At 38.8% G+C, this 22,401-nt stretch overlaps 1 protein-coding gene across 1 annotated transcript in view; it reads left to right on the top strand.

The window, feature by feature from the left end:
• CRHR1 (corticotropin releasing hormone receptor 1) overlaps nt 1–22,401 on the top strand; it is a 73,743-nt gene that overhangs the window by 41,055 nt on the left and 10,287 nt on the right. Inside the window, exons 2-4 of the mRNA XM_072414569.1 lie at nt 3,029–3,110; nt 4,343–4,462; nt 19,962–20,047. Of these exons, the coding sequence (XP_072270670.1) occupies nt 3,029–3,110; nt 4,343–4,462; nt 19,962–20,047 (288 nt within the window). The remainder of the gene's footprint in view (nt 1–3,028; nt 3,111–4,342; nt 4,463–19,961; nt 20,048–22,401) is intronic.

The following is a 22,401-nucleotide window of genomic DNA, read 5'->3' as shown; positions in this document are numbered from 1 at the left end:
GCCTTTTACTGATTAGAGCTGCTGTATTAATCCATCATATTGCATGTCTCAACTCCCCCACCCCTCCTCTCTCTCTTTACTGCAGATACTATCATTCCTATCTTAGCTTTTATTTCAATCTACTCCATTCTCCTGACAATATTCACCCCATCTGCAGTCTTAACAACCAAGATGCTCCCTTCTTTCTTAGTCATAGTCTCCTCATTATCCCAGTATCGCCATCCTCTCTTTTCATTCTGCCCAGCCCTGCACCCTGACTATTTCTCTGTACTGCACAAATGACAGAACTATCAGTCAGTCTGTTCTAGGCAAAAAAATATACATTTAACGCTAGTCTCTATGTTTGCTAGTTAAAAAGGTTTGGAGAGGTCCATCCATCATTCTGCCATTGTACTGTCAGATCAGCCAAAGGATTTTATTGCTATAGGTGTGTGAAACCATGCTGTGTCTGACATAGCTTATGTAGTCATGATCTATGAACCCCAGGCACAGAACTAACGTTGTATCACCTTTGTGTACTGTACACGTAGCCTTGCATGAAGTTTTCAATGTAATTCAATCATATTGGCATGATGTAATGTATGCAAATAAATAGAGAGGTTTGGATCTGTCTGTCTGGTCATTGTGCTGTACTGCAGGTCCATATAAAACCTAATTAGGCAGCAATATCATGCAGAGCGACAAACCGCATTAGCTGGTATAAAGGCATCAAGGCTATTCAGGGCCTCATTTGTTACACTGAAAATAAAATTTTTTTGTTGGTGATATTATAAGTATTAACATTTATGTTAAAGCCTCCCATGTCATTAATATCCTTTTTCAAAATGTGCCTGCTTTGGTCAGGGAATGTGAATGGCCAAGAAGAAGGTCAGAGCATGAGCGGGTCTATTTTAAATGTCAGTGATTGATCCTCCACCAATATACATATTGTAATACCTAACAGAATATTTTAATTTTGTTCATGGAGTTTAGTGATCTTCCACTCCTCTTTTACCATATAGCCAGGTGACCACACATTTTTCCACTGCATTTAAACAGTGGATCTTGGTCACAGATCCCATGCCAGCTTGCTGTGTAAGCATTTGAGGACCCTCACCACATTTATTAATTTTAGCTTCTTGTATCAGATTGAGAGCACTGTGCAAATTAGTAAAGACTTATTGGCTACATCTGTGGCTTTCCCTATTCAAGGCAGAGACCTTTTCTGCAAGGGGTTACAGAAAGTTATTATAAAGCCAAGTTTATTATCACCCTTGCATATTATAACTGAAAAAAATGATGAAACAGTACACATTTCACACAATTATTGCTAGGACTAATGCCACGCTGGCAGCCTGGTATCATTTATCTGGCATGTTGATTTTGCCAGCACTGATCTTGTCACTTAGTGGTGGCTGTTCATGCATTTCCTCCACTGATTTAAATGATTAGCACAGTGCAGACATTCTGCTGTCATTGTCTATGCCCAATTAGAGCAACAAATGAAGCCTAATGGAGGCATGGGGATGCGTGTCACATCCATGTAACAAACCGGTCACTCGAATCCCACAGAACAGGCCTTCTAAACATTCACTTAGGAAAGCCTAGAACAGATTGCAAACCGAAACAACAAAGTGATAAGCAAAGACCTGGATGCACAGAATATCATCTAGATGTGCAAATTGCCACAGCAATAGGCATGTCACAATGAGAAGATTGGGAGTCTAACTTTTTTTTACCTTTCGATCAGCCATGTGTTACTAAAGCCTACACAGAAAATAATACCCTTCCTGGTAAAAATATGGGGTCATGTAATTGCCAGTTGTTACCATGACTTGTTTTAACAAATGTCTAACCCAGTCTTCTGGTTATGCAAGCAGCTCAGCAGTTTAGATATGTTGTAGAATAGCATGCTTAGCCTTTATCCTCATATCATATACTGTTATATCATAAAAGGGACACTTTTTTTCTTTAATTTTATACTTCCAAATCATGGTCAAATCAGGTATGCATATCCTGTTCAGAAGGAGAGGTGTATAAGTAAGAAAAAAGTAGTTTGTAGTTAAAACTTGTCAGTCCATCTGTCAGGCATTCTTCCTGGTTTGTTTACCTAGCAATTAGAAGCCCCTCTTCTGCTTTCCATTGATCACATTCAGGGTAGGGGTCTGATTGTGGCACACTTCTGGTCACCGATGAAGGCTTTAATGGAAATTAAAAGTCAGTAACTAATTCAGGTACCTTTTTTGAAAAAGAAATTAGTTCCTAGAAATGTTGTGGCTAGTCTATTAAAACAAAGACCCTAATTCCATTTTAACTCCCAAATGCCTGCCTAATTTAGTTTCACTTTGTAACTTGGCCTGGCTTGCCATGATGTCATTATGTCAAGCCCTGTAAAAAGCCTTTCAAATGTCCAACAAAATTAAGTCTATTGACCAGAGGGGCAATAACAAACTAAACTTATTGACTCATTGGAAAAGAGAATCCCGTGTTAATAGGTTCTTTGAGATGTGGGGATCTTACATTGCTATTTTACTGCTGGAGAAAATATTTGTTTCTACTTTTGATCAAACTGTATAAACAGTATGCTTAACGTTTACTTGATCATGATCCTCCAGTGATATGTTAATTGTAGTGCTCTTTTGTACTGATATGTGTAATGTTATAGATCACACATGTGGTTTTCTTTTCTAACTTCTGTATTTTTTTTGTTTTACTTTATATTGCACTTATTTTGTACAGAAAAATAAATGCATAAAAAAGTAGTAATATATGTATAACTTCATTGGTTTACTTCCTTATTGGCCAGTGAAGTGTTCCCCCATGGACAGGGGACAGGCAGATGTCCTGATCACCATTTTTAATGCTTGGTTAGAATTATTAGATTAGCTTGGTTAGAATGGTTGGAATTCTGCTTTAAATTGAAAGGCCTATATTTCTCCTATTTTATACCTTTTTTATGGACTTATGAATGTTGTGTGCTACATGCCTAATACAGTGCACTGAGATCTCAGCTATAATCAAAAGCTGTCTTCTCTTTTTCTTCTTAAAGGTCATCTCAGCGGGGGTCAGTCTTGCTTTAACCTCTATCCAAGCCCAATGCGAAAATCTGCAGAGTGTCTCAAACATCACAGGTGAGTAATAAGATGTGCAGAAAGTGTACGTCTCTGATTCAAGCCTTTGGTGTTTGCAAAACAGCTTAATCCCTGCAATAATGTACTGTACACTCTATGGCTGGGGTATAGATTGGAGAGAAATTGTATTTTCCATGTCTAAAATGATTTGCCTAAGAATAGATATAACAAAGAACCAGTTACTTCCTTTGAAAGCCACATAAACAGTTACAGTATTACTCAAGGACCCAGTTATAAAGTAGAAGAATTTCATTACTGCATGTAATTTTAAAGGGTCTCTAAAGCCAGTTGTATTATTTTAGAGTACAGAACAGTTAGAACCTCTGTCAAGTGAAGGAAAATCTAATATCTTGTGTTGTTACTGGAATAGGAATAAAGAGAATAACTCTGGAGACAATTAATGGAGGGGTTTTCCTACTCTTCTCTCCACTCTAACTTACTTAAAAAAAAAACACACACACGGTTGTGTGACTTGCAAATGCACCTAGTACTGTTTTTGGTTGGAGCAATGTGCCAAGGGTGAAAAAGGTGAAGAAGACCTGCAACATCAATGGCCTGAAGACACCAAGAAAAAACGGGTAGCATAAAAAATGTGTTTCCCTTTGAAGCTGAACTGCAGTCCTTGTAAAGTAGAACTGGAGTGAGAGGGGGAAAAGCTGTAGAAGGAGCCAATTCATTTGGGTGGTAAGAAGAGTCAGGCTGATGGGAAGAGAAAGCAGAGTGACTGAGTTAAAGTCTGGACCAGGTCCAGGATGTCCTGAGCCGATAGGAATCAAGTTACTTATTACTGGCCTTCATACTGTGGGAAAATCCCTGAAATGTAGGTGAATATTGCCAAAATAGCTGATTTTATTTTATTTTTTTATTAACTATTTACTTTACCTACTTGCTTTTAGCTAAATTTCTGCTTTAGGGCTGCCAGGGTTCATGGATGGTAAAAGGGCATCTGGGGGGTGCTGCCAAATTGAGCTTTTGTAATCAACTGAAAACTAATATTTCAGGTACATGTTGGAGTGACTACTGGACATTTCTGATGTGTCTCAGGAACCCTACGTGAAAGCTATCTGGGTCCTTATGAAGAGCTCTCACTCTGTCTGCTGGTTATTTTTTCCATATTATTAAAAATGAGACTCATACATCTCACTGAATTGGTAAACCCTTTGTTAGCAGTGTAGTTATATTCTTTATGGCTGTTGCCAGATTCAATTTTAGACAGCTTTGTTCTTTTTCAGGTCTGGCCTGTAATGCCTCTGTTGATGGGATTGGAACATGTTGGCCTCCCACAGCAGCTGGACAACTGGTAATACGACCGTGTCCTGAATACTTCCTGGGTGTACAATACAACACAACAGGTAAGGCACTAACTTGCATTGTTTGAAAGCATGCAGATACAATTATATTAAGCAGCAATCTCTCATAACAACTATACTGAGCTTTGTATAAAATGCATAATATAATACAGCGAAACTGCCAAAAGACTCTTCAGGTTTCATTTTCATTTGGTAAAATACATTCATGTACTATATTTAAGAATTTAGTGGGGAATTCCTACAGAATTATATTGTCATTAATCTGTTGTGCGTTGCCAGCACAGTATGAGGCCTACATGAGGCCCCATTAATATGTAAAACGAATATTGGCAAAAACCAATGAAGTGCTGGGGAATTTATTTTCAGCCATGTTTTTATTTTAAATTGTAATTGGTCTGCTTCACAAATGTTCTCATTACTGTGCAAGGGAAACGATACAGAATTGGACCTGAATGTTTAATTTTTAATTCCGTTTGTAATAATGTTCATTTCTTCATTAATTTGGCTCTTCTATTCTGCTATTCTTCTATTTCACTATGAAGATGTGTCACAGAGGATGGGCATTTAGCCAATGACATTAAAATTTGTAGCAGCATTTAAGATCATTGACTGATATGACAAATTCAGTGGATCACTGCTTTAATAGGCAAAAGAGTAGATGATGGGAAAATATAGCACAGCGGTTCTTAGCCTCTTTCAGCTGAAACTTTTATTCAATCTATGAATCAGCTCTAAAACTGATAGATTATGTTTTCAGTGAATAGACTTCTTTTATAGGACTTGAGAGAGTACAGATTACTATCCATTTACATGATGAAAGAAAACTGGCGACTTATGCAAAATAATAATAAAACATAATAAATAGAAATGAGCTAATCAATTCAATGGTTAATATAATACTGAACTAAGATTTACAGTTTCATATGACCCACATGTGCACCAATTTTCCAATCTGCTGGGCAATTGTAGAATGCAAATAAATGCATGCTTCTTTTTTTTAGATAATTTATTTTTATATACTTCAAATATTATTATAGTTCAGTTTTGTATTATATGTGAACTATTGCTGCAGATATTCTTGGATTATTTTCTCAGTTCCTCAACATTTATCAAACTTCAGTTTACCTCTAAAGTGATGTTATCAGTTAGTTGCAAACAAAAAGCCAAGCAGGACGATGGTATACTTTGCATGTGTTATTTTTTAACTATATCCAAAGCCAAATTCTTATTTTAAATTTTGGATTAAAGAAAATTCTCTTTATACAGTTGCTGGTGGGGCTAAATACTGCACTCCAAAATTAAAAAAGTACAGTTTTCATCATTCAGTTTTGTTTTTAGTGCTGGTGTAAATAAATGTTTGTACACATCACCAATTTCAGCCCTTGCTTTAATGTTTTCATAGCCAGGCAAAGCAGACACACTAGGCCCAGTTTTATAATCACCTGTCCCAATTTTTTTTTCCTGCTAATGTTCCTGCTAGATATTTTATATTGTTGTTAATTGCAATGTGTTTTTTTTTTAATACTCTGGAGAGACTTTGGTGACTTTTGTTTTTTTAGCAGGAGAATGTCCATAGAGCAGAACGGTGCTGTATGTACAGCACTCATTCATGCATTGTGCAGTCCTTAGTCGTTGACAATAATTGCGCATTTGTGTATGCAGCTTTAGAGTTTTTATCTTTAAGAAAGCAAAGTATGTGCCTGGATGAGGTAGCACCTGGACTAATAACAATGTAGCATTTTGGTGGAGTTAAGCTACGTACACACTTCCAATTATTATCGTTGGTAAACGAACGACGAACGATCCTGCACGATATCTGCGAACGATCGTATAGCACCGATCCTGTACATACAGATAACGACACGATCGTTCGCAGATATTGTACACACGATAGATGGGATCGTTTGAACGATACAGGAAGCGACGTGCACCACAGAAAGTGAGTGAACGTTCGTTCACCGCGCATGCTCAGACCATGGACGATCAATGAACGACCGTACACACGATAGATGGTCAACGATCTTTGTCCAATCCGATCCGCCGGTCCGGTCGTTCATTTCCAACGACTATCCTCGTTCATCGGCGTCGTTGGTTACTTTTTTTACGAATGATTTTTGCCCAATCGATCGTTCGTCGTTCGTTCGTCGTTCATTTCCAACGATAAAAATTGGAAGTGTGTACGCAGCTTTAATGTGGCATTTGGGTCTTTGTAACCTTGGACAGAAAGCAAAGGGTCGATACTGGGTAACTGTTAGAAAGTGAGATAAAGAGCTTTTGAACATAAACTGTTTGAGATGATAGTGGGACAAGTGCTTAAAAGCCTAAAAATAAATATGTAACAAACCTTGATGGTTTAGGCTTAAATCGTGGACGGGTTATTATATATGAGGACCTCCTACCTCCTTCTAACCTATTCAGAAGGTATCTTGACGCCACCACCATTTTCTGGTGTGCGGAACTGCTGATCAAGTGCCATACCCAGCAGTCCCCTTGCAATGTTATCTTCTTCTTTTGAATGCTGAAAATCCTCTAGCAGCTGGACAGCCAATAAGATGTGTCCATTTTATGTAGATAGTGATGGATACTTGAAGGACCCCACTAGACTTGCCGCTAAAAAGTTAAAATTTTACCTCCCCAGGGTTAGGAGTCTATTTACGGTAATAAGAAAGTAATCTGACAGCCAGTAACAATTCTTTGATAGATCTTCTAGGTTCATATTTTTCTAACGGCAGTGAATAATTCTTCCCCCAGAAAATGTTTTATAAATGTCAGATTCATTGCTAAATGAACCTCTTACACTTAAACCCTAAATATAAACCTGATAATAAAACCCAGATGAACTCCAGATTGAGATGAAACAATATACCATTGCATGCTGCAAATATGTAAAAGATGTTGTAGTAACACAATCAAATAAAAAGCAGATAAGCTCCTACTGCAAACCTGGCGTCCAAAATGGTTAGTTGTTGATTGGAAGTCATGGCTAGGGATGAGCGAGAATGCCTCTGACATTCTTGCGAAAATTTCCTAGAACTTCCGACGGGTCGGCGAACCGACTTATCGGACCCATCGGAAGATCGAGGAAATCATTACAGGAGGAGTACTGTGGCTGCAAGTCCTCATTTAACCTCTAGTGCCCAGGAAGGAAGGAGAAGTACTGCGGCTGCATTCATGATTGCAGCCATGAGAATCCTCCTGTGTGCAATCGCCGGGCACTAGAGGTTAAATAAGGGCTTAACCTCTAGTGCCCGGGGATCGCGCATAGGAGGATTCTGTTAGTTCTGCGGCTGTGCTCATCAATGAATGCAGCCGTGGGAATCATCACAGGATGCGGCCCGATTCGCAGCTAAATCAAATTTTAAAAATTTCGCTCGCTCATCCCTAGTCATTGCTGCTCTTCTCCTAAGAATCTGCCCACTGCTCCTAAGAGCCAGTAGGAATGATAGCCTATTATAGAAGTAGTGTGGCAGATTGCTTTGATGTTTTCAGGAAAATATGTGCAGCAGGGAAGGAGGGAGGCAGGGATGGAAAAGTATAAGCAGATTAAACATAAGCTTTAATTTTATCAATAATAATTGTTTTTCCGCATAATCTTCATGACACAATGATTTCTCCTTAATTGTTCACCCTTGGTTTGAAATTGCTCTCTAAAGCAGGAAGCATAAGAAATTCTGGGAATTTTTAACTTTTCCTGTTGCTTTGCAAGAAGGTGGGGACAACTCACATGTTTTTCTTCAAGAAGATGACATGGACAGACAATTACCTGTAAGAGTAATTTCAGTGTTCCCATCTATCTCTATAACAAGAATGTTACAGATGATCCCATTTTCAGCCACACTACCGTCTTGCTTGGCCGAGCTTTTGATTCTTCGGTAGCATTATTTATCTTTATTACCAGGCCCTGTTATTCAGCACCGAGGTCTTTGATGCCTGCAGCAATCTTCACTCATTCTGATGGCTCTATGATTTGTGATATACCGGCAGCAGCTCACCGGTAGGTGGTGGATTATACTTTTTCTGCTGCATGGCGTGAGTGGCTGCAGCTGGGCTCCACCTGAATCCGCCTGATTGTAAGATGTAGAATGCTCAGTGGGACATTGCTCTTCTCCATGGGCTTCATGTATTATAGAAGGCAAGTAATGATGTGGTCACTGAAAAATCGAAGTAGTTTAACATTATTTTTGTCAGGTTAAGCTGCTTGAGGCATTGATTTCAAGTGAACTTTTTCACCCAGAAAAAAAAAAAAAAAAAAAAAAAAAAAAAAAGAAAAATAGATTCTTCACTTTTTTGTAAAATGACCTCATACTTGATTTAATCCTTTTGTATGCACATCTCTGTTTCATCTGCAGTGTGGATAGAGCGAAGGAATAAAAAAATAATCACCTTTCCCAGCGTGCTCTGCACTTCTTCTCTCCCAAGGCTGCTGTGAGCTGCACTACAAATAATAACAATCACCTCTGGTTTATTCTGGCAGCCCAGGGCCTATTTATAGAGGAGAATGGATACTGCTATCTGCTGGACATTGAAATATTACTCCACACAGCGGCTTGCATTTTACATGTCATTCATAATATTAGGCTGTGGTGTTAAGCCAGCACTGTCCAACAGAGTCCTTTCTGCCTAAAGCTCTAGCATTTACAACCTGATTAGAGGAAAGAGCATTGACATGACATTGAGAGTCACCCCTCTACACCACATTTTGTTTTTTTTTTAAAATTCCCCCCCAATCTATGTTACCCATAACCCCCGAAGAGTGACGTTCCTGACAAGGGGTGGGTACTAAGGCCTGGGCCTACTAGCCTGTCTGACTGAGATCTCCCAAAGATACTAGGCTGGGAGATCTTCCAAATAGAGAGGCTCCCAGATAGAAAAAAACTTTTCACTCATGGGTGAACACTCATTAATTTCTACAAAGGTTTACTTGCTTTGAACTCACTATGCAACCTGAAAACAATTTTTATTTGTACAGCAGATGACTGTATTTTTTAAATGTGCAATGTATGTGTTTGATAAGCAATGGTATGGCTGGAGTAAGTTTAGTGCACACATAAGGGAAAAAAAACAATGGTGTATATGAATCACTAATGACAATCAGTAAAAGTGTGTGAGACCAGAAGAATTTAGCAAACTGAAGAATCATCAAAAATAGTAAATATTTAATAAAATGTGACTGGAAAAATTAAAGTATACCTAAATTCAAGACCTAAAATGTTATCCAGTTTCAACATGGTAATGTATTTTTAAATCTGAAACCTAAAATAATATCTGAAGACGGTGCCATAAAAGACGTTGTGTGTGAACTTTTTGTGTAGGGTGACAACAATTTGCTCCTGTCATCGGATTTGTTCTTCTGCACTGCCACGGAGGCTTCTAATGGACACTACAGGTGGAAGGAGTTGGAGCCTCTGTGTTTCTTTTAGGAGGATTGCACATTTCTGAGATGGAACTTTATTGAAATGTATAATAAATACTGCTTCCTGCACTCTCTTCTTATAACAAAGCTGTCCTCCTCCCCATCTGTTCTTCTAGGTCTGACTATTTTGGCGGTATCTGTGTGAAATATGCAATCATATAGCACTTGGTTGTTTTTTATTGTAAGAGATACCCTTTGATCAGCCCTGCCCCCTTCAATTTGCCCTTTTGACCTAGGCGACTCACTTCCAGTAATTACATATTGCTAGCATTCTGCAGCTTTTTACTCAGTAGATTGATGGTATTAGTTCCAATTGCCAGAAGAAGCTTATAAAACCTTTACACTTGATTCTGACAGTAAATCATGAACACAATATTGTGAAAGTAGCTTGAAGTCACCAAGGCTGGATTTTAACTTCTACATTGCGGCAACAAGTGTGGATGCTGCATTGCGGTGCAATTCCTTTTAAACAACAAACTTACAGTAGTATGTTACAAAAAAAGAGTCATATACAATTTTGGATTAGTTGGGGTGCATTGGAATCGCATTCATTTTTAAAGGCTGCCTTAACGCACCCCTTTGAACCCTTTCACACTATGCATTGCATTACCCTCTACACATAAACATACGCATTAATGTGCACTGTGTTAAAGCATTATTGATCTAGTAGTGGCTGGTAACAGTGATTTTCTAAAAGTAATCAAGACTGGTCACTTGGGCAAAATAAATGTTTTTTACAGTACATAAATTTTACCTGGTCACTCCGAATACCCAATTGTATACAAGAGGAAAAAAATGTTTTTTGCTTGAGATTGAGGTGAACATGGGTCCACTGTATTTACTTATAATTATATATCTAGTATATCTAGTAGTCAAGTATTGTATATCTTTTATACTTATATGTATCTATTTGTATGTATTAAGGTGACAATTGCAGTACAGTACAGACAGCAGATTAAAAAGGCCAGGATATATTATTTCCTAGTTAATCCCTACATGCAAATCTAGTCTGCTGTAAGAGGTACATTTTGGTCCTTGACCCCCCCCCCCCCCTTCCTCCCAACTGAAAACAATTGTCATTCTTTACTTCTCTATCAGTGCATTCCATGTATCATAAAGAATGCTAAGCTTTCTGTGGAAACTTCAGTATCATGCTGTAATGTTATAAAAAATAAAGTCCATTTTGCAAATATTTTTGTTATGCTAAAAAGGTTAAATATTTGCACAGAAAAGTAACTATAAACATACAATAGAAAAGGGATAAATAGGAAACATTGTAGTGGAATGTGTTGTGGTAACATTCATACCCAGTATTTCTTAACCTTTTTAACATAGAGGAATCCCTTGCAATAATGTTTAGGTTTTTAGGGACCCCCCAGCTATAACTACTATATCAAGTACATTCAGTACATTAGTGTGGTGGTAAGTAGGAAGAATGCCTCTTACATTGCTGGCCAGTGGAATGAATGTCATCCTAAAGCTACGTACACACTTCCAATTATTATCGTTGGAAAACGAACGATCCTGCACGATATCTACGAACGATCGTATAGCACCGATCCTGCACATAGAGATAACGACACGATCGTTCGTAGATATTGTACACACAATAGATACGATCGTTTGAGCGATAGAGGAACTATGTGCACGACAGGAAAGTGAACGAATGTTCGTTCATTACGCATGCTCAGCCCATGGGCGATCAACGAATGACCGTACACACGAACGATGTTCAACGATCGTCGTCCAATCCGATCCGCCGGTCCGGTCGTTCGTTTCCAACGAGTTTCCTCGTTCGTTACTTTTTTTCGAACGATTTTTTGCCCAATCGATCGTTCGTCGTTCGATTGGAACGATAAAAATTGGAAGTGTGTACGCACCTTTACAGGCAGCTAAAAAGTTCTTCTTTTGATGGTATCTGGTGGTATCTAGTAAACTGATCTGAAAGTCACAAATTTCTCATTGTTCAAAGAACCCCTAGCATCCTCTGGAGGAACCCCGATTAAGAAATGCTGCTTATAACACTCCTTTTAATGTCAATCAATTTTAAATGACAACCCAATGCAGACACTACACCTGCCTTATAGTGCTCTAAAAACATGGCAACACGCGGGCAATGTTACATTTTGGCCAAAATTGCACATAAAAAGGAACTACATAAACCTGACAGCTATACGAACTGTAAGGGATGGAAGGATGAAAGTTGATAACTCTGACAAGTTCTTATCCAATCCCTAACTAAAAAAAAAATATCTTTATTTTCTGTCTGTTACACCTAGGAATGCTGTAGTGCATTCTCTATTTTTTTTTTTTTTTTTGCAATGGACATTCCACTAATCTTGTGACAGCAGTTGTAGTGCATAGTAGATGAAAGAGAACACAATATGTTACTTTGTATTTTGCATACACATCATTATGGGTAGACTTAAGCCTTTTACATGACATGAAGGGCAGGAATTATCTGTGTCCAATAAGGCATATTTAGCACTATGCCAGGAGCTATTTACATGTGATTTAGCACAATTAAATGGGGATTTAAGGAAAATCAATATACACACTCATTGTATAATTAAAAACCGGCCTGCATCCCTAACTAAATTGGCTTTAAAAAAAAAAAGCTAATGTCATCCATTTGTTTATTATTGTTCTCATTCACATGTATTGTTACGTTCACCTAAAATTTGTTTCACTTTTTGGTAGGTGCTTAAGAGGTACAGTAACCGAATATGTAAAAAAGTAGATTGTAGCTAAATAAAATGATTCACTAGCCAAAGATTTTGGTAAGAAATATTTAAATAAGATTTGAGCCTATTTTATCCAAACTGTAAAAAAACAAACAATCTGACTATGTACTATAGTGTGCACGCCTATGGTATTTCAAAACAAGGTGCAATGTTCCTTATTGCTCCCCAAAAAAACAATTTGACATCCCCCCAAGTAGAGAAGTAAGCAGTAAATACCTACAATCCTTTGCAAAGGCCTTCTACAATGATTACAGCAATTGCTGGAGATGCCTGCACAAAGCATTCCTAGAACCCAGTGACCCATTGGCACCCCCTGCATTTCAGTAGGTCTGGTGTTCTGGCTGATGACCATCCTAGAAACAGGATGGAATTGACTCTTGCTATCCCTGTAAAATGGGGATAAAAAGCCAATCAGTTTATGTGCTGACAAAAAAAGCATGCTGCTGGGAAGAAAAAGCAGATGAACGGAGAAACAAGTTATTGCTCACTTGTGATGCTGAGCCCTTATAATTGAAAGAAATAAAATCCAATAAATGAAAGAGTAGGGATGGTAAGACTGGGAAGAAAAGGGCTAAATGATGCTGGCTGCCCTCCAGCTAGAAAATTAGGGGGGGGGGGGTCTATTGGATTTGCAGAAGCTTTTAATGAACCCTGTGAGGAGCCTATAGTGTGCAGTGATATCAGAGTAATCAGCTTCAGCCTGTTCAAGGCTGCATGAAAGGTTGGAGTTCAGCTTTACTGGCCTATTTATTTATATCCTATTGTTTTTGACTGCTTTCAAAATCTGAATAAAAACAATGTCCCTCGTAATCATCTTAGGAAGTTTGGAGGTGTACAGTTACCAAAATGAAATTCATTTCTAGCATATAATAAAATTGACGCAGGGCCTTTGTGTCTTTTTTCAATGACTCAATCTCCAGCTTGCTTCTTACTATGCAAATGAGTGATTGTTTCTGAATGTGGTTCTTTAAGTTTGAAAGAACCCTTGACCCCTGAGAAAATGAGACACAACATGCGCCTCCTTTCCTGTCCCAATCTCCAAACCGCTAGCAAAATGCATTTGTCTGCAAGTAATGAGAAACGAGGCAAGCTAGAAAACCAATTATATGCTTATATATACACCACTGCAGTGTATTAAATATATCTCGCCTAGTATGCAATGCCGAAGAAAGTTTTCTATCTATAATAGATATAACCACGCTAGTGCAATACAAATCAGCTTAGAGACTGACTGCATGGTAAGCTGTCCCACAAAGGATTTTGTGCCAGCAGGGAGACAGTTGATTATGTTGTCGTTACAAGGGCATCTGAAAGTATTGGTGGGATATCTGTACTAAGAGTCCTCCAAACCACACATCCTACAACCTGGCTTTTTACTCATGCAGCCTGCAAACTGCTGGAGCCAGCGTGGGCCGTGAGAATGTCACAACATCAATCTTGTTCCTTCGGCGTGAACCTACAGATCCTTGGCTGCAGGAGGTGACAACTATGAGGGTGACAGCTGACTCTAGAGAGGAACAGGACTTGCATGGAAAGTAGAGTCGCTGCGTGGTTTTATGGTCTCTCCTCTGCCACAGTAATAGAGGGAAAGAAGTTATAACCATGGCCATTTTTAAAGCTGTTCCCCAGGCAAACAGCTAAATACAGAGATAAAATACATGTATAGGGGTTGTTACAGCTGACAAAATGATTTATATTTCTGTCCATCTGATCCTGAAGTTTACACAGCTCCAACATATAACACAGCCCTATTTAGTAGTATTTTTTCTCTGCATCAGTCAATTCTACAGGCCTTGTAACTCACCCAGCCTGGAATTAGACAGTGCTAAAACCTGCTTGACATTAAAATATAATACCTAAATACACAGATTATTTCAAAAGTATTTTTCTCAGACAGGTTATATCTTTTAAATGTGAAAACCCCCGTTTTGTGTATTTAAAGGTTTTTGATAGCAGGGTACCCCTGGTCTGTGCAATTCTTGGTTTTTGCTGGTGTAGGACCCCTGTATTATGTAATCCACGAGTAATAAGATGCAAAACACCCAAAAGTTGTCTGCTAATTATAGTGCTTATGAAAACGATGAGAGCGAAATTCTAACAAGCAAGGAGTTTCCACTGATAAATGGTTGATGAATGATGAATCTGTAGCATTATGTCATTTGAAGACATCAAGGTGCAGACAGCATGTCAACAGCTCTGTCTTACAAGGCATCAGGAGCTGTCACTGCTAAGGACATAAGTTATATACATTGTAAGATCTTCTCATTAGAATCACAGAAACTTATACTAACACAGTTTTTTTATGTCTGCATACACAAAGGCCTCCAAGTGGATCTGCAGAATACCAATACTAACTAAACATTTACAATCCATACATGTGAGCAGTTTATCTTGTACAACAGCAGTCCCCAACCTGCGGTCTGCGGTCCCTGAGAAAATTTTGGTGGCCTACCGCTCTGGCTGGTGCACCCCCCAGCAAGGTCAGAAGAAGGACCCTTGGAGGATTGGACGCGTCAGGGCCACGGACCATGTCTCCCATATGCATCGCAGGCTCAGGGAGGTGGACGGGTTGTGTCTCTGGACATAACCCTCCCACTTGCCCATTGCAGGCTCAGACCTGCGATGGGAGAGTGGGTGGGTTCTGGCATCATGACATCACTCTGGAGAAAGTTTCTTCCCCTTTGAGTGACACGCGGCTTCCTGCGCCAGCGCGGTCCGGAGTCCGCAAATTTTGTGGTCTGTGACGTCTAAAAGGTTGGGGACCACTGTTCTAAAATATTTGCAATCGTCTTCAACTATACTTTTTCTATACATACCCATGCCATAATATATGTTTTTACTGTGTTTGTTTTTATGTTGCCAGACGATATGCAACACTTTCACTTTTTCAACTATGAAGTGTAACTAAACCCAACAACAAAAATCAAATATATTGCAATTTATCAGTCCTTGGTGGCTCTATTAGTTTCCTTATTTTCAGCAAGTACAAAATAAAACCATTGATTATACCAAAAATGCAATGTGCTTTTCACTTTCTGTAGACCTCTTATCTTTCTTCTGTGAACTACTAGTCTTATCAGCCCTGTGTAATATAGATTAACAAAAGCAGGCATGTTTGAAGTCCAGCCTTGGTGTCTACAATGGATTATCTCTTTGGTATTTTGAAGTAATAAATGTAGCCACCCAAGAAGGGGTAAGTGTGTTGTGTGCAGAAAGTGCAAAAGGCTGCAATGTATACATTTTTTGGATTACCCTACACCGGGGTGTTAAATTCTGGCCTGCAGGACAAATCTAGCCTGCAACGTTGGCCACTGGAATCCTAAATATGAACTGCAGTTGCCTGCATTGAAATAGCACCTCAACCACAATTCCCAGCATCACTCGCGTCTATAGACCAGCAGCCTCTCTGCCTATATGTGGCCCTGCAGTTTTAAAGACACAGGGAATTGTAAAAGCAGTGGTATTTCAGTGAAAAGGAAGTTCCAGCCACTCGTAACATTAAGCCCCATAATGGAGTGTTTTCATGACGCAGGGAATTGTAGTAGCGGTGCTATTTCAGTTTCAAGTTTGATCCTTAACTTTGTCTAAGTTTTTAGTTTTGGACCACTGTGTATTTGGGTTTGACACCCCTGCCTTAGACCATTCTCTTCCCAGGGCGAGGACCTGTCAGGATTGCCAGGAAAGTCTTTCTGCTCTCAGATCATGCCTAATAATGTATTTCCAACTCTATTATAATCTTTATAAGACCTGTTCAGGTATCTTGTTTAGTTTTTCTAATACAATTTTTATTCTGTATTTTCAGATTTCAGGCTTAGTTTACTAAACACTGCATCATTAGCTGAGTGGTCCTTAACTGAAAACAGATCTAAGTCATGTATTTCTTCAAACCCATAAATACCTTACTGATAAACAACACAACCTCACTAATGTGCTTTCTCTTCTACTGTACTGTGTACTCTAGGAATGCATTAAAAGGATTGTGCTTTAATACCAATACAGACTGTCTTTGTAGTGAACCTTGTTCTGTTATTGGTGGCTGGGGAGAGTTTTGTTTGCTGGAAGTAAAACTGCTTTTATCTCAAACTTCCTTTATCTCAGGGGATAAAAAGTGTTCAATATTTCCTTTGTGTCTGTATTTCATTTGATGCAAGGACAAATATCAGGCTCTGGAGATAGGGCACTATGGGAACATTAAAAAGGATTGAAACAACGTTTGTGATGTATATGAGCTGTCCTGAGTTAGATTTCCAGCATATTATTTCCCTGTGTATCTAATAAGGATAACCATACACTTTACCAGGGCTGTCAAGCTCGACTATGTCATGTAAAGGCCTGTCTAATTAGATACAAACTGAAGGAACTGTTAAAGTGTTTTCACGTGGCCACATGGTGTAGCAAATATGGAGAAGATATTTTAAAGACTGCAAATTGTTGTGTGTCTTGTCACCCCCAAGAATTATTTTTTGCCATCTGTCTATTTAACATAGTGATGGTAATGGAGTTGCCACATTATTGCATGGATTTCTTTATTTGAACTAACTGAAAAGTAATAATGTAGCACTGAAGGCAGACAAATGAAAATGGGTAAAATGGGAAATGACAGCTTCATTTAAAAGAAGTCACAGAAATGGTCCCACTTGTGGATTCAGATTTGCAGATATAAACTGAAAACAAGTAAGTGTAAATAGCACAAGCAACACCAAGATCATTGGTAAATTGCAGGAAAGTAATAAATCACCTAATGCAAGGCTCAGCAAACTTTTTTGGCTACTAGGCCATTTTAGGAGGTCAAGAAGGCACACTAGGCCGGACTCCCCCTCGAGTCCTGCGCTGATGGCTCCGCCCCCCACCAGGAACGCACCTTATAGGAAATCTCTCTCCTCCACGGTATATACAGAGAATAGAGAATGTTCCCTTACCCCAATGGCGGAAGTGTTAACGCGGGCAGCGGTAAATAGGATAGATCGACCAGGGGGGCGTTAGGCCGGAACAGACTACTGGCTAGGCCGTATCTGGCCTAAAGGCCAGAGTTTGCCTACCCCTGACTTAAAGTATGACTAAATGTCTGTCCATTACCCAAATTTACATCCAAACCCCTTTTTTATCCACTAAAGCAGCTTTTTTCTACCTACTATCCTGGAGAAACCATAGAAAATATATCTGAATTATGAGAACACCCCCTACTAAAAATGATGATGATTTAAATTACAGTTCTTGGTATATTGATGTGACCAGTAAGCTGTAAATGTAAGAATAAAAAAAAATAAAAGAATTTGGTGTACACAGGCTATTTTAAACCAAAATAACAACTTCTAGTTTATAGAAAAAAATTATGTTTGAAAAATGTCAACATAAATATTAAACAGAAATACAGACTGTTAAATGTTAAGTATCCCCTTGCACTAGTAGTAAGTAGTTAATGCATGTCAGATCATTGGATGTCATGTACATTGGGGATCATATATCCAGTTTTCATGGAACCACAGGCAACCTGGAGGGACCTTAGAGTTTGACAAAAACCCTGTAAAAGAAAGAAAAGGCTACTGAAGAGCATGTATCATCATTGTTTCCGTCTTTAACTTTGTGTAATGAGAATTCACTTTTGAAACCCACTTCAATATTAGTCTTGCATAGGCAGTTGCTGAGAGTTCATTTCTTATGAATGTAATGCATGCGGGTGTGGACCCACTGTGCCACTGACTGGGTATGCTCCGGAGGGGCGTAACTAAGCCGCTACCTGGTCTTCACTAGAGCCTCTAATGGTGAGATTAGGCTTGGGCCGCAGGGTAGCTGCCAGGTGCCACTCCAGAGCGACCCCCAGGTCAGTGGCAGCTGACCAGAGGGGTCAGGGTACTGGGTGCAAGCCCCTAGGGGGCTTGCGTGGCCAAGAGGGTGATGGCGATCAGACAAAGTCCAAAACCACAATCCGAGGTCAGGGTCATGCGGCAATCAGGCAAGAGTCCATAAATGTAATAGGAGGTCAGGGTCAGGCGGCAAACAGGCAAAGTGCAAGGGTAAGTAAACAAGGTCCGGTACACAGCAAAGCAAACAGAGGAAGCACCTTTGCACTAGGAGTTTAGACAAGCTAAAACCTTGAGATTGCTCAGGCAACTTCCTGTAGTGGGAAGTACCTTTAAATACTAGCAGAGATCCAGCCATAGGCTATAGAAACAGAGGGCGTGTATGTGTTGCCTCATAGATTAAGAGAGACACACCCACGCCAGCTCAAACACCAGTGCAAGTCTCCAGCAGGAAGGAAACTCTGGCATGGAACACAGGTGCTGGGGGCAGGGCTAACAATGAATAAAGTCAGGACCTACATCTCCAAAGACCCTTCTCCCTTCACACAGTATATTGCAAGGCTGTTAGGAGTCAAGGAAGCAACACTATTGTGCTAGTGAAAAAACAACAAAAGCATAAAACAATGAATCCATAAGTAAAAACCAGAGAGGTGTGAGTATAAGTAGAGCAGTCCACTAGAACACCCCAGCAGTCAAGACTGACAACAGTGGATTTCACTACAGAAAAAGTACAGTGTTGTCCACCCAAATATAAAATTAGGAGAGCTTATGGGCTTAAAGAAGCTATCTTTAAAGGATAAATTATGGATAATATATTAAATGTTATTTTATTGTGCCCAGCAACATTAACAGTTCAGACAAATGGCTTCCTATGGTATGAACTACACCAGCTGCGAATAGAAGTGGTAGTTTTAGCATGACTGCTCAACACCCTAATATCTTTTACATGCTTCTTGGGTAGGTTGGCAGGCATTTAGTTCGTGCAGAGATTGTAGCGGCATGATTAAGCTTGTTGTGTTATCCACAAAGTCGAAAATTTGTGAAAGAGTCAGTGATTGTAAGGGCTGAATAGATGGAAAAGAGGGGAGGGTCATTTCCTATCTTTAATTTGGCACTAATGGAATTGATAAGAAGTCTACTAACCTGCTGATATGGAGTTGCTTTTCTCTTTGATCAAAATGGTGTAGGGTCGCCAATGACAGTGAAGGAGCAACAGTAGTGTGACACTTTGTTGTTTTGGCTAGTGGGCTAGTGACAATGTAGGAGCAGGTAAACACTGGCATAGCAATCCTGATGGCTGTGAGTGGTCACTAACAAACAGATCAATACATTGGAATTTCACTAATGCCTCTCAATTGTCAGTTATGCCTACTTCTCATAGGCATCAAGATTCACCTATACAATGATACAACTAGGTTGGTTCTGCTGTAAATGTTAACTAGCCCACTTTAACATTGAAACAAACAAATCTAATTTAATTTTATTTTCCATGTACATGTCTTTTATGCTTTATCCACCTGTATACAATGTTTCTCTGCCTCCACAAGAAATTTTTCATATCATGTTTCTGATTGTATGCTTAGGTAATGTCTACAGGGAATGTAGCATTAATGGCAGCTGGGCACCAAGAGGAAATTATACACAATGCCAGGAAATACTAAAACAGGAGGTAAGACAGACCTGAAGGTTCATATATGGCTGCTTGTATGCCTAGGAGTAATCATCCTTTTACTGTGCAAAATATCAACATTTTGATGTAATTGCATTTACAATGTATTTTGGTTAACATGAACAGAAACCCCTGCTAATAAAAAAAAATGCAGTTTAACAATGCTGAATCCTGCTTCTGAAAATACTAACTACCTGGCTGTCATGCTGATCGAAAAACTTCATTATGTTTTGACCTTTTAACTAGTAGGAATATTTGGAATTTTGGTTTAATTTAATGCATACTTGTTTCAGATCATTGACTTTTGTGTCAGAGGCCACAAACATATTGACGATTTCAGATTAAACAAATTAGCTGTTTTCCAAAACAGGTGATTAGCACAACAGCCAACTTTGGTCATCATAAGCACTGGTCAGTATTAAGAAAGATAACAGCACTGAAACCTTTATCAGACATTTCAGCATTTGACATTTCCAGACATGTTGGATGTTTATGTCTTCTGCTATGTTCCATCCTTCAACACCTACATCACTACAGGACACAATGACACAGGGTTGAAGAATGGACCTGCTAAAGAATCTGATAAAGGTTGCATTGTTTGAGCAGAGCATTTGTAGGAGAGACGAGAAGTGCCACTTCTTTAGGTGACGGGGAATCTGGGCTTCCATGACCTCTGGGCATAAAGAGTTATGTACACATGGGCAGTCTTTCCTTCCACTCCAGCCTTAAACCAGACATGCAAAACATGAAAACAATAGTTTATATAAGAAGCATTTATGGACCTTGACACGTAAAAATTAAAAAAAAAATCATATGACATCTTTACAGCATAAAGTTGACTTCCTCACTAGTAATCCCATAAAACTACCAACTGGCTTTTAAGCCCCTCTAATCATGAAAACCCATGATTTCAAGATCTACCACCAGTAGTTACATTTTAAATAGATCTTTAGGAACTAACTTTAGTTTTTATATTACCAGTCTCTTAGCAGACGTTCTAAAGTATAATTCACAAAAAACTAGTTTGGCTTCCTAACGGACAGACTCCAGATTGTCTAACTGACAGGTTTAGACTGCATAGATAATGGTAAAAATGATATCACTGTCCAATTTAAACTGGGCCCCGTGGCCTTATTAGGTGCATCTGTAGCTGCTGTTTGTCATCTCATGCTAAAACTGGTATTCATGGCTGATTTACTTTTCTGATGGCTTGCCTCAGGAAATAAGTTATGTGTGTCATGGACATCTCCAAAGATTTGTTTTAGCCATGACTTCACCTTCACTGGAGCATAAATGGAGGAAAGACATAAAATGCCACATGCAGGTCATATCATCTTATAAACATAGATGCAGGTCAGAGAAAAAAAAAAATGTATAAAATATAAAGATTAAGTACAGGTTAAAAAGAAGATAAGACCTATGTGAGCATAAAATAACTCCTAAATTTTGTATTAGGATTTTTCTGTAATAAAGACCAATCACTGCTGCTTTTTCCTACAATACAGAATGATCGTCTTGTATCTACTCCCATGTAGTTTTTCAGCAGGTACCCTCCAGTTGGATGAGTCAGCAAAAAATACAAATATATTTATATATATTTATACAAATCTCTCTCTCTCTCTCTATATATATATATATATATATATATATATACACACACAATTATATACACACACACAAACACATACACAAATACAAGTAAGTAGTACATATTTCATGTTTTGTCTTTGTTTAAATCTTTGCAAGTACTGAAAAATACCTGTTGATCAGCTGAAAATCTATTAAGCTTTGAGGTTCTTGTAATGGGCGGACAACACTGCTGCAGTGAAATCTAAAGCAGTGTTGTCAACCCTGCCTCAGTTCCTCTCTGCTAGATTTCAAAACTCCTTACCTACTAAGGATATGTACACATATCACATGATTCTCTCTAGATATGAATGATGGAGCTCGTCTCGGGCAAGAATCTAACGTGTACATAGGTCATCTGACAACATTTACTTGATACATTCTGACAGGTCCATGCAATACAGGTGGTGAACAACTAAATTAAAAGCCAAGGGTGAAGAGCACAGCAGGGTGCCACTTGCTTGTTCTTCCATTTTCCATAGAACAGAGCGGTGCTGTGTGTACAGTGCGCATTCTTTCATCTCACTCAGGAAAGTTTGTTTCCAGTGACAAGTATTGAACCTGTGTACACAGCCTAAGTTATGGAAATGAAAATAGGGATGTTCTGTAGTACTAACACAATTCCTTCTCTGTAGTGCAAAAGGAAAGACCTCAGGCATTTCTTGGACATTTCTGGCAGGATAAACAGGTATTTTTTACTTGCAGATTTTATTAATCAAAACAAGAAA

Source organism: Pyxicephalus adspersus, chromosome 6 (assembly GCF_032062135.1).
Source record: "Pyxicephalus adspersus chromosome 6, UCB_Pads_2.0, whole genome shotgun sequence".
NCBI classification, from domain to species: Eukaryota; Metazoa; Chordata; class Amphibia; order Anura; family Pyxicephalidae; genus Pyxicephalus; species Pyxicephalus adspersus.
Note: the sequence above shows the minus strand (reverse complement) of the source record. Positions and strands in the feature narration are given on the sequence as shown.